Raw genomic sequence first — 13,140 nt, 5'->3', positions numbered from 1 at the left:
AGTTCATTTTAAGGGGGGAAGACTGTAATACCCTGACTTTTAATAAATTATTATAAGCCGGCCGTGTTATGTCGCTAAATAATATAATATTATAATATAATAAATAACAAACTATAATCACAAGACGTTAAATTTAATCATGAAAGTAAGTACATATTTATGTTACTCAGTGTCGGGATAATACGGAAGTATTCTCGTAAGTTTACGTTTCATATAAGATAATTAAATATAGGATTGCGGGTATTGGTTAAACGCAAATAAGAAACCAATCGGACCCAAAATAATTAAGGGGACCGTGTCTTTGGGGAGTGTAAAGCATGCTTGATTATTTTACCCAAACCTAGACTACCCATACCCCAACCCCACGCCTACACCAACAACAAGGCAACCCATACTCCTTTGTTTACGTCAACCCCCAACGCAACCCATACTCCCTTGCCCCTCTCCTTCCTTTTAAAAACCCGACCACCCTACCCTTCCGCTGGCAATTATTACACACCAACTGTGCAGGTGAGTGAGTGAGAAACAGAGAGAAGCTGACGGCGGTTGCTAGGGTGGCCGAGGTGGCAGTTCAGGCGAGGTAAGGTCGTCATCACCATTCGTTTCGTTACCTTGTTTTCCAGTTCATTTTTGTAATATCATGTGTGTCGCTGTAGTCGATGGGTCGTGGTGGCTAGGTTGTGTTCTCGGGGTGGGGTCGAGTCTTCTGGTGGTTTTGAGGGTGGCTGTTGTGGTTGTGGGTGTCGGAAATGGCGTCTAGGGTGGGTGTTTCGAGTCTGTTTCAGGTAGGGACCTTGGGGTGGTGCCGCCATTGACTCGGGGGAGGTCGATGTGGTGGCACCACGTCCTTTGGGTAGTGTAGTTGTCGGAGATATTGTCTGAGGTGGTTGTTGGTGGTGTTGTGCGTGGTTGTTGGGGTTGCACCGTGTCTTTACAAACCTGTTTGGCGTGTTTGTGGGGGATTGGGTGGTGAACCAGGCCAAGCCATGGCCGTGGCTCGGCTTGCCGGCGGGAGTCGACCCATTTCTGGGTGTCGGGGGTGGAGCAGGTCGAGGTGGGTGCAGGCGTGCGGTGGCTGGCGGTGGCTGTGGGGCATGGGTTTGGTTGATGACGCGGGTCGAGGGGTGTGTGTGTGTCGTGTAATGAATTCGAGTCGAGATCTTCGCGGGCTGCGGATTGTTGCGTTGGTTTCATGGTTACTATAATTACTACTGTTATTATTATTAGTATTATTATTATGTTAGTATTTTTAGTGTGTTACCATTAGTATTATTAACATTGTTATTATATGCTTAATTAATTAATCTAGTTCCGACTTATTAGCAAATTAAAGACGGGTTTTTCATAGTTTAATTAATATAATTCCCGTGCCATCAAATAATTGAGTTAAGTTAATTCTCGAGTTATTTAATATAATTAGAGTCGGGATTGTTCGAGTTGTTCAAGTGTTGGGTCGTTTCACCATATAATTCATTTAAACCTTTAATTGTCATCTTGGTTTGCATTCCAACAAAATAATAATTAATAATGAGTAATTAATTAAAGACGGGTTTTGAGTCGGGTTGTTAAAAGAGAAAAGTTTCTATTTTGGGCAAGGCTACTATTTCGGGAAGTCTCTATTTTAGGAAACTTTCCACTTTTAGAAAGTCGCTATAGTCGGTATCATTGCTATTTTATAATGGGGAATAATTGAAGGAATAATAATTAATAAATATTATATGTTTAGGTGACGGTTTTCGCGTGGAGTATTTTTAGCAGCTGTTGGATTGTCATTCTGCAATTTGAGGTAGGGGAATAGACTGGGTTTATCTTCCACTTAAATACTGAATCGAATTCTTGAACTGTCTTGGGAATTGCAGGTGGTACCGTTTATTATATTAATTTTGTTATGTTATGCATATCCTATTATGTGGTGATATAAGACAAATAGGAAATTGTTCAGGGTCTGTGATATAGGGTCTGTGATACGGGACGGAAATTGTTCAGGGTCTGTGATATAGGGCCTGTGATATGGAACGGAAATTATTCAGGGTCTGTGATGTAGGGTCTGTGATATGGAACAGAGACTATTCAGGGTCTGTGATACGGTATGGAGATTATGCAGGGTCTGTGATTTGGAGAGGTGGGGGACGTGACGAATTGGAAATGGAGTTATGCATTTTTGTTGTTGTACTTATTCTGTTTCCCTACTCAACTTCATAGTTGACCCCGTGTATTCGTGTACGCCTGTGATGAACCAAATTATTGGGGAGCAGATTGACAGGTACTTGAGACCATGGAAGCTGGATGGGAAGAGAGGGCTTGGATCCGGACCAGACTAGAGTCTAGATCACTTTTGTAGTTTCATTTCATGTTTTCAGACATACACTTTATTTTCCGAGGCAAACCTTATTTCTGTTGTAATGACATTACATTTGTTTATTAAAGTACTGCGCTTCTTTCCCTTTGTTATCTACTACCTCGGGAAACCGAGATGGTAACACCCTTAGTTATTTGGGGAGTCCTAATATAGGCCCTTAAATAAATGGGGGTGTTACAAAGTGGTATCAGAGCGAACGATCCTCAGGCCTAACCAAATGAATCCAATGAACATAGGAAGAGTCTAAATAAAATGAACCCCCGGGATAGGACTGTCAGGAGCACACTTAAGGTAAGGGATGAGTTAGGGGCCCCCTCACACCGAACCTTTTGGGCCCTCTCAGTTTTACCCGGGTACCCCGAGTGCATACGAGAGAAAGGGTAGAATAGGAAGAGATGGGAATTTTGGAGGTGATAAAGGAGTTATTAAGATTTCTTGGATGTCAACGATATTAATATGGAAACCGAGGGTTTGTGAAAGAATGCTTAATATGCCTAACAATTAATTATGATATATGACGGTGTTGTGACTAGTGAAATTATGAGATTCCTTATATTGTGTAAGTATAGTATCCTGTCTAGTGATATGCGGTTATGTGATCCCTGAACCATGTTTATATGTAGGTTGTAGTGAGAATAGTTGCGCATATTTATAAAGGGATGATTATTATGATTTGGGGCCTATAGCCTAATCTAGATCGGTACTCTTAATCAGTGAGATTTACTGATTTCCTTTAATAGTATAGAATGCCTCGAGCAAGGAGTGGACCGGCAGTTGACATCACACAAGAGGAGCTAGATCTGTTGCTAGCCGAGAATGCAGCCTTAAAAGCCAAGCGTATGGATTCCGCTAAGATGAGCACGTTTATTGCGAGGCACAACCCTACCCAATTCACGGGGGATGGGGAGCCTCACTTGCTGGGAGAATGGTGCCGGGAGTTCAGTAATTTGTTCGAGCTTATAGCTTGTCCGGAGGAATTACAAGTCGATCAAGCTGCCCATTACCTCCGGGGTATGGCTGGAGATTGGTGGTCTGCAAACAAAATGTCTATTCGTGAGTCTGCAGCCGAGCATGGGAGTGAGTATGTAGAGTGGGATGTGTTCCAGAGGATCTTACATAATATCTTCCTTCCAGAATTTCAGAAGGACAAGCTGAGAGAGGAATTTGACATCTTCAAAATGGCAGAGGATATGACAGTGGAAGAATATTATAAGCAATTTACCCAGTTAGCTAAACATGCAGGAGAAATGGGCTTCGATGAAGCAATGTTAGCTATGAAGTTTGAGAGGGGACTGACAATTGGCATCAAGAAAAGACTCATATCCGCTCCGCCTACCACAGTCCGTAACATCTACCTGAGGGCTGGGGCGGCGGAGAGGCTTGCTGAGATGATTAAAGATGAGAAGAAGACCAAGGCCGAAAAGAGGAAAGCTGAAAGTGAGAACGCCGGGTCGAAGAAGCAGAACTCCAACAGGTACAGTGGGTACTTCACCAACAATGCTTCAGGAAGTAACCGCAATCAGGGTGGCTACAAGAGTGGTAGAACGGGGTCCGGTACCGTTGGGTTAGTTTGCTATGGTTGTGGGAAGATAGGGCACAAGCAGGCAGTATGCCGATCGTCTGGTGGGAATCAGTCCAGAGGGTACCACACATCTACCTCTGGATACAGTGGTTCGCGCATGCATGCATCTGGAGGTAGTGGATACCGTGCTCCCATGTCAGGCTATGGAGGTGGTATGAGGTCCGGGCTAGCGAATTACCCGAGCTACAACAATTACCGAACCGTGCTCGGCAGAGTCGATGACAAAGCGAAGTGGAAATAATCAAAAGGCCGGAACCGAAGAGAACCAGCAGGCTGGGGGGGCTACTACCAGCCAGAGTGGAGCTAAGTCCAGTGGCAAACTTTATGCCATGGGGAAACAGGCAGCTAAAGATGATGCCCATGTGGTGACTGGTACATTTCTTGTGAACTCGAAACCTACCTTTGTGCTTTTTGATTCTGGAGCTACCCACTCCTTTGTGTCTAGAGAGCATGCTAGGACGTTGAATCTTGAAATTTTTGATTTGATTATGGATTCCGTGACTATACCTTCTGGAGAGTCTGTGTCCTGTAGTAGAGTCTATAGGAGTGTGCCAATTAAGATCGGGGAGGTTGTCTTTCATTGTGACCTGATTGAGTTTCCCTTGGGGGGATTTGAGGTGATTCTGGGAATGGATTGGTTGGGGAAATATAGAGCTTTTATCGACTGTCACCAGAAGAAGATTTCCTTAAGGGGACCTAAGGGAGTAAGGGTGTCTTACAAGGGATACTTGGTAAAACCTAAAGTCAAATTTATTTCTGTTAACACCCTTAAGTCTAGTCTGAGGAAGGGGGACCAATTAATCTTGTGTCAGATGTGGGATTGTGAGGCGAGAACCCCTAGGGCTAGTGAGATACCTGTTGTACGAGAATTCGAGGAAGTATTTCGAGATGATGTCCCTGGATTACCACCAAAGAGAGAAGTGGAATTTGCCATTGATCTAAAGCCGGGAGCAGGACCGATATCTAAATCACCGTATCGGATGGGACCGAGAGAGATGGATGAGTTGAAGAAGCGAGTTGGATGAGTTGGCGAGAAAAGGATTCATCCGACCTAGTGTGTCACCATGGGGAGCACCGGTGTTGTTTGTAAAGAAGAAAGATGGGAGTCTGAGGCTTTGTGTTGATTATCGAGAGTTGAACAATGTGACCATCAAGAACCGATATCCGTTGCCTAGAATTGATGATCCGTTCGACCGCTTAAGCGGAGCTGGAGTTTTCTCCAAGATTGATTTAAGATCGGGGTATCACCAACTGTTGATAAAGGATGAAGACATTCCCAAGACCGCTTTCAGAACAAGGTATGGCCACTATGAATTTGTGGTAATGCCATTCGGGCTGACTAATGCACCAAAGAGCTTTCATGGACCGATGAATCGGGTATTCAGTCCATACCTGGATAAATTCGTGGTCGTGTTTATTGATGATATCCTGGTATATTCCAAGAATGAGGAGGAGCACGAAGAGCACCTGAGGAAAGTATTGAAGGTACTACAGGAAAAAGAATTGAATGCAAAATTGAGCAAGTGTGAGTTTTGGCTGAAGAAAGTTGCCTTTTTAGGGCATGTGATTTCTAAAGAAGGGGTGTCTGTCGATCCAAGCAAGATTGAGGCTGTGACTAAGTGGCAGAGTCCTAAGAATGTGAGCGAGATTCGAAGCTTTCTCGGTTTGGCGGGTTACTACAGAAGATTTGTCAAGGACTTCTCGAAGATAGCAAAGCCCTTGACATCGTTGATGAGGAAAGAGAATCGTTTTGTCTGGGATGAGAGTTGTGAGAAGGCATTCTTAACCCTTAAGGAACGCCTGACGACGGCTCCTATCCTGGCCTTACCAGATGGGAGTGAGAATTTCGAGGTTTATACTGATGCTTCTAAGCATGGCCTGGGGTGTGTATTGATGCAAAATGGGAGAGTGATCGCTTATGCTTCACGACGCTTGAAGACCTACGAGGAGAATTACCCTACCCATGACTTGGAGTTGGGAGCGAAGTCTTCGCACTTAAATTGTGGCGTCATTATCTCTACGGGGCTACTTTTAAAGTGTTTTCGGATCATAAGAGCTTGAAGTACATTTACACCCAACGAGAATTGAATATGAGGCAGAGGAGGTGGATAGAGTTGATTGGAGATTATGACATGCAAATTATCTACCACGAGGGCAAGGCGAATGTGGTGGCAGATGCACTAAGTAGGAAGTCCATCCATGCTTTGTGTAGTGCCAGATCGAGAGTAAGATTGTATAATGAGCTGAGAGAGATGGGGATTTACGTGATCCGGAAGGGAGAGACCCTTGGGGATTTGACTGTAGAGCCAGAGTTGTATGGAGAGATTCGAGAGTTGCAGAAAGACGATGTTAAAATCCAGAAATGGCGTGAGATGATTGAGAGCGCTGATGGAGAGGTCAAATCCAAATTCAGCATTCATTCTGATGGTAATTTGAGGTTCAATGGGAGGTGGTGCATCCCTGACAATGAAGGATTAAAGAAGAAGATTCTAACCGAGGCTCATGCCACGCCATATTCCGTTCACCCAGGGGGTGACAAGTTGTACAAGGATCTTAAGAAGACTTTCTGGTGGCCAAATATGAAGAAGGAAGTTGCGGAGTTTGTGTCTCGATGTTTGACATGCCAGAGAGTGAAAGGGGAGCATAAGAGGCCGCAGGGCAAGGTTCAACCTCTAGAGGTGCCAGAGTGGAAGTGGGAAAGTATATCCATGGATTTCATAGTGGGGTTGCCACGAACTCAGAGAGGCAACAATATGATCTGGGTGATTGTTGACAGGTTGACTAAGTCTGCTCACTTTATTCCTATGAAAGATACCTGGAGTAAGGCTGAGTTGGCTAAGTTATATGTTCAGAATGTGCTCAAATTGCATGGTGTGCCTAAGGACATTGTTTCAGATCGAGATTCGAGATTCATATCTAGGTTTTGGCAGGAGCTGCAATCTGCATTGGGTACTCAGCTGAAGATGAGTACAGCTTTTCATCCAGCTACCGACGGTCAGACTGAGAGAACTATTCAGACTTTGGAAGATATGTTGAGAGCTTGTGTGCTGGAGTTTGGGGGATCTTGGGAGGATCGACTGGGGTTGATAGAGTTCTCGTATAACAACAGCTATCATGCTAGCATTGGGATGGCCCCTTTTGAGGCCTTGTATGGGAGGAAGTGTAGGAGTCCCGTGTGTTGGGATGATCGAGCTGATACGGTGGTGTTGGGACCAGAGATGATCCAAGAGATGGTGGAACAGGTTCGGGTTATCCGGCAGAAGATGAGAGCTGCCCAAGATAGGCAGAAGAGCTATGCTGATCTCAAGAGAAGTGATATTTCTTTCGAGGCTGGAGAGAAAGTTTTGCTGAAAGTATCACCGATGAGAGGGGTGATGAGATTTGGGAAACGGGGAAAGCTGAGTCAGAAATTCATTGGACCATATGAGATATTGGACAGAGTGGGAGAAGTGGCATATCGACTAGCTTTACCTCCATCTCTAGCTAAGGTCCACAATGTATTCCATGTCTCACAATTGAGGAAGTATGTGAGTGATCCTTCGCATATACTGAACCATGATGTTGTTGAAGTAGACGAACAGTTATCCTATGTGGAGATGCCAAAAGAGATCCTGGACAGGAAAGTAAGAAAAACTAGGAAGGGAGAAACAGCTTTAGTGAAAGTTTTATGGACTAATCACAATGTCGAGGAAGCAACGTGGGAAACTGAAATGTCTATGAAAGAGAAGTACCCGCACTTGTTCACCTAAGGTGAGTTACGAGGACGTAACATTTTTTTTAGGGGGGTAGAATGTAACATTTCGAAGTTTTTACGTGTAGCTTTATAAATTACAACCAAATAAGGAACAAGTAAAAGAAGTTGAGTAAACCCTTAATCGGTTACGATTGGTGAACTTCGGGACGAAGTTCATTTTAAGGGGGGAAGACTGTAATACCCTGACTTTTAATAAATTATTATAAGCCGGCCGTGTTATGTCGCTAAATAATATAATATTATAATATAATAAATAACAAACTATAATCACAAGACGTTAAATTTAATCATGAAAGTAAGTACATATTTATGTTACTCAGTGTCGGGATAATACGGAAGTATTCTCGTAAGTTTACGTTTCATATAAGATAATTAAATATAGGATTGCGGGTATTGGTTAAACGCAAATAAGAAACCAATCGGACCCAAAATAATTAAGGGGACCGTGTCTTTGGGGAGTGTAAAGCATGCTTGATTATTTTACCCAAACCTAGACTACCCATACCCCAACCCCACGCCTACACCAACAACAAGGCAACCCATACTCCTTTGTTTACGTCAACCCCCAACGCAACCCATACTCCCTTGCCCCTCTCCTTCCTTTTAAAAACCCGACCACCCTACCCTTCCGCTGGCAATTATTACACACCAACTGTGCAGGTGAGTGAGTGAGAAACAGAGAGAAGCTGACGGCGGTTGCTAGGGTGGCCGAGGTGGCGATTCGAGCGAGGTAAGGTCGTCATCACCATTCGTTTCGTTACCTTGTTTTCCAGTTCATTTTTGTAATATCATGTGTGTCGCTGTAGTCGATGGGTCGTGGTGGCTAGGTTGTGTTCTCGGGGTGGGGTCGAGTCTTCGGTGGTTTTGAGGGTGGTCGTTGTGGTTGTGGGTGTCGGAAATGGCGTCTAGGGTGGGTGTTTCGAGTCTGTTTCAGGTAGGGACCTTGGGGTGGTGCCGCCATTGACTCGGGGGAGGTCGATGTGGTGGCACCACGTCCTTTGGGTAGTGTAGTTGTCGGAGATATTGTCTGAGGTGGTTGTTGGTGGTGTTGTGCGTGGTTGTTGGGGTTGCACCGTGTCTTTACAAACCTGTTTGGCGTGTTTGTGGGGGATTGGGTGGTGAACCAGGCCAAGCCATGGCCGTGGCTCGGCTTGCCGGCGGGAGTCGACCCATTTCTGGGTGTCGGGGGTGGAGCAGGTCGAGGTGGGTGCAGGCGTGCGGTGGCTGGCGGTGGCTGTGGGGCATGGGTTTGGTTGATGACGCGGGTCGAGGGGTGTGTGTGTGTCGTGTAATGAATTCGAGTCGAGATCTTCGCGGGCTGCGGATTGTTGCGTTGGTTTCATGGTTACTATAATTACTACTGTTATTATTATTAGTATTATTATTATGTTAGTATTTTTAGTGTGTTACCATTAGTATTATTAACATTGTTATTATATGCTTAATTAATTAATCTAGTTCCGACTTATTAGCAAATTAAAGACGGGTTTTTCATAGTTTAATTAATATAATTCCCGTGCCATCAAATAATTGAGTTAAGTTAATTCTCGAGTTATTTAATATAATTAGAGTCGGGATTGTTCGAGTTGTTCAAGTGTTGGGTCGTTTCACCATATAATTCATTTAAACCTTTAATTGTCATCTTGGTTTGCATTCCAACAAAATAATAATTAATAATGAGTAATTAATTAAAGACGGGTTTTGAGTCGGGTTGTTAAAAGAGAAAAGTTTCTATTTTGGGCAAGGCTACTATTTCGGGAAGTCTCTATTTTAGGAAACTTTCCACTTTTAGAAAGTCGCTATAGTCGGTATCATTGCTATTTTATAATGGGGAATAATTGAAGGAATAATAATTAATAAATATTATATGTTTAGGTGACGGTTTTCGCGTGGAGTATTTTTTAGCAATGTTGGATTGTCATTCTGCAATTTGAGGTAGGGGAATAGACTGGGTTTATCTTCCACTTAAATACTGAATCGAATTCTTGAACTGTCTTGGGAATTGCAGGTGGTACCGTTTATTATATTAATTTTGTTATGTTATGCATATCCTATTATGTGGTGATATAAGACAGCGGGAAATTGTTCAGGGTCCGTGATATAGGGTCCGTGATACGGGACGGAAAATTGTTCGGTCCGTGATATAGGGCCCGTGATATGGAACGGAAATTATTCAGGGTCCAGATGTAGGGTCCGTGATATGGAACAGAGACTATTCGGGGTCCGTGATACGGTATGGAGATTATGCGGTCCGTGATTTGGAGAGGTGGGGGACGTGACGAATTGGAAATGGAGTTATGCATTTTTGTTGTTGTACTTATTCTGTTTCCTACTCAACTTCATAGTTGACCCCGTGTATTCGTGTACGCTTTGTGATGAACCAAATTATTGGGGAGCAGATTGACAGTACTTGAGACCATGGAAGTGGATGGGAAGAGAGGGCTTGGATCCTGGACCGGACTAGAGTCTAGATCACTTTTGTAGTTTCATTTCATGTTTTCAGACATACACTTTATTTTCCGAGGCAAACCTTATTTCTGTTGTAATGACATTACATTTGTTTATTAAAGTACTGCGCTTCTTTCCCTTTGTTATCTACTACCTCGGGAAACCGAGATGGTAACACCCTTAGTTATTTGGGGAGTCCTAATATAGGCCCTTAAATAAATGGGGGTGTTACAACGGGTTTTTACCTGTAAAATAGTAGGACTCCCAAGATAAGGATACTCGCGGTTCGCCTTCCTTATGTGCAATCCTATAATGTCTCCAGGTTCGGTTTAAACTCGTCGTCAGAAGCTACCAACCAAAACAATATTTATAACATCACAAACTACTCTTAGCAAAGAGGCAAGTAAAGGTCGGATACCAAGGGACAGGTATTGATGTAGGATTCTCAATTGCAAATGGTCGTGTCTTAGGGTGTCACAATTTGGGTTGAGATAAGAGATCAACTAAACTAATCAACAAGATGAATAAAAATAAAGCAAGGTAAATAGATGGGTTGTAAACAACTGATTAAAGGCACTAGGGTGTCATGGGTTCATAGGGGATTCGTGGGATTTGATCATACAAACTTGTTCTCTATTATATAGCAAGCACTTATTGTTGTGATGGGATCGAGTTGGTGGATAAGCTTACAATCCCTAAGAAGGTTTCGGTCCCGGAGCCGAATCGATTAGATTGTACAACACCTACAAGTCGACTTAATCCTTCCTATACAACTATATGCATGGTCTAATGAGGCTCGAGTTGGCGTATAAGCTTACAAGCCTCATTGAAAAGATAGGTGATGGGTAAAAAATGCAAGGATTCATAGGCTCGCATTTCATCAAACATAACATATGCATAAGTTGAAATCATAACAAGCAAGCAATTTAATTATGAAAATATATTAGATTAAGCATGAATCATTCACCATGTTGGTTTCCCCTAATTCCCCATTAACCCTAGCTAAGGAAACTACTCACTCATTATCAAGTTAAGTATGCTAACAAGGTTGTCAATCATACCAACAAGGCAAAACATGATGAATAAATGAAAGTCATTAAAAATAATTAAACAAGATTAAGAGAGAATTATACCTATGAAGATGATTCCAAATAATAAAGCAAAAGTAATAGAAGTACTTGATATTGATGGAAGGTTGTCAATCCTCCAAATAAACCCAAATAATCTTCTAATTATCCAAAATAAAGGAAGAACATTAGAGAAATTAAGAAAAGATTAGGATGTGATTAATATTGAGAATTGTATTAAAACTAGATTAAGACTAATTTGAGAGTATTTAGAGTTGATTACAACTAGACTAAGGATGGGTTAAGAGAGCATTCAAATTGGATGCTAATCTAGGTAGTACAAAGGGGTATTTATACTAAAGATTAGGTACAAAGATTAGGGTTACTAAGGGCTTAAATGACTATTAACACCGTAAAAAAAGTTGAGGAAATGCTCCTCCCGAAGGAAATGAGCGGTTTCCCGTGCTAGTCTTGCCACGATCCGCACGTCTTGAGGTGTGGCACGGGCTCTTTTGTCTTAGGATCCGCTCGGATTAAGGGAAAGACGCTCGGTTCCTTGGGCTACAATCCGCTCGTCTTGGGAACAAGACGCCCGGATCTTGGTGCTGTGAGACGCCCGGATCGTGCATGATCCGCTCGGATTCCTGGGCAGACTTCTTCTCTTCTTTTCCTCCTTAACAATCCGCAAGGTTCATTTCGGGGATGCAAGGATCCTTTCACCATTGCCCATTTCACATTTTTATTTACTTAGGCCTCTAGTGTTGGTCTTCTCTTTGATGCTTGGTCATTAGGTGCGATCTATTTACCTCCATTTCGCCTCATAAATGCAGGGTTAGCACTTCTTTCCTACCAAGGGGACAAAACCTCAAAGAATATGCAAAATGGGAAACTAAAGATAGTAAATGACCTAATTATGCACTATAAAGCATGGGAACGAAGTTAATTCGGGGACTAATAGTGCTCAAATATGAGTCACATCAAACATCCCCAAACCGAACCTTTGCTCATCCCGAGTAAAGAGGTGTCTAAAACTAGGACGTTTATTTAAACTAACCTACTAATATAGCCGATATGAGACAATTATCGGTCTCACTCCGCCCCTTCAATTCACAACAAGACAACCATGAGGTAGGATGCCTTCTTGCAAGGCAAGGTGGGGCTTGCCAAAATGACGACACATCCAAGCATTACGCAGCATCTACAAAAATGAATAGCCACTTTCCTCATCTAAGTGGCGGAAATTATCTAAAAGGGAAGCAATCTAAGGGTACACACTCCATCATAGATACGGTTTATTCAAACTACTAAGCCTAGAAGGATACCAATAAATCACCTCCAAATCGTGTCAAGCTAGGGTACCTTTGTTCTCAATCGTTAAATGCTTTTGTCAAGAGTAGACTCCCTATGGTGTTAAAAACACTGGAGGATCGCGGAATTCCCCTTCTTACCTAGATAAGAAGATGGGTTGTCCCCTCTCTACCATGCACAAAAGTGGATTCGATGGATAAAGGGATAAATAGATTTTGAGTTTCATATGGGATTTTGCTTTTGATGTTGTTATTCCCCCCAATTTCTTGTGGCATTTGACATTTGAGAACATTTTTATTTTTGCCATTTCTTTGATGTTTGGCATTTCGATACTTGACAACTTTCAACTTTTTGCATTTTCTTTTGAACATTTTCAAAGCCACCCACCCCATTTGTAACGAGGGTGCTTATATTTGAAGAATATGAGTTCTTATTTTTGTACTCCTCTTTTATTTGATGCAAATTGCAAACTTTTTGACTTTCATTTCAATGCTTGGACTCAAATTTTGATAGTTTTTGTGCCCATTCCCTTTTTGTTGACAAAACATGGTAGAATGTGGAAGATGGTTTCATGGTTTCAAGGGTCACCTTAGAATAAACGGTAGCCAAGGAGTTATCACAA

At 42.6% G+C, this 13,140-nt stretch overlaps 1 protein-coding gene and 1 long non-coding RNA gene across 2 annotated transcripts; both read left to right on the top strand.

The window, feature by feature from the left end:
* The first annotated feature begins 312 nt into the window (after window positions 1–312).
* On the top strand, window positions 313–2,426 carry LOC141640012 (uncharacterized). The gene is made up of 3 exons (XR_012542799.1): window positions 313–580; window positions 1,727–1,786; window positions 2,256–2,426. It is a non-coding gene; the product is annotated as an uncharacterized LOC141640012 (long non-coding RNA).
* A 1,844-nt stretch (window positions 2,427–4,270) lies between these two features.
* Window positions 4,271–4,966, top strand: LOC141640049 (uncharacterized). Its single transcript, XM_074449010.1, has one exon. It carries the CDS (start codon window positions 4,271–4,273, stop codon window positions 4,964–4,966), a length of 696 nt encoding a protein of 231 aa, XP_074305111.1.
* Window positions 4,967–13,140: the final 8,174 nt, after the last annotated feature.

Source organism: Silene latifolia, unplaced genomic scaffold (assembly GCF_048544455.1).
Source record: "Silene latifolia isolate original U9 population unplaced genomic scaffold, ASM4854445v1 scaffold_70, whole genome shotgun sequence".
In the NCBI taxonomy this organism is placed as follows: Eukaryota; Viridiplantae; Streptophyta; class Magnoliopsida; order Caryophyllales; family Caryophyllaceae; genus Silene; species Silene latifolia.
The sequence above is the reverse complement of the archived record's forward strand: the minus strand, read 5'-3'. Positions and strand labels throughout refer to the sequence as shown.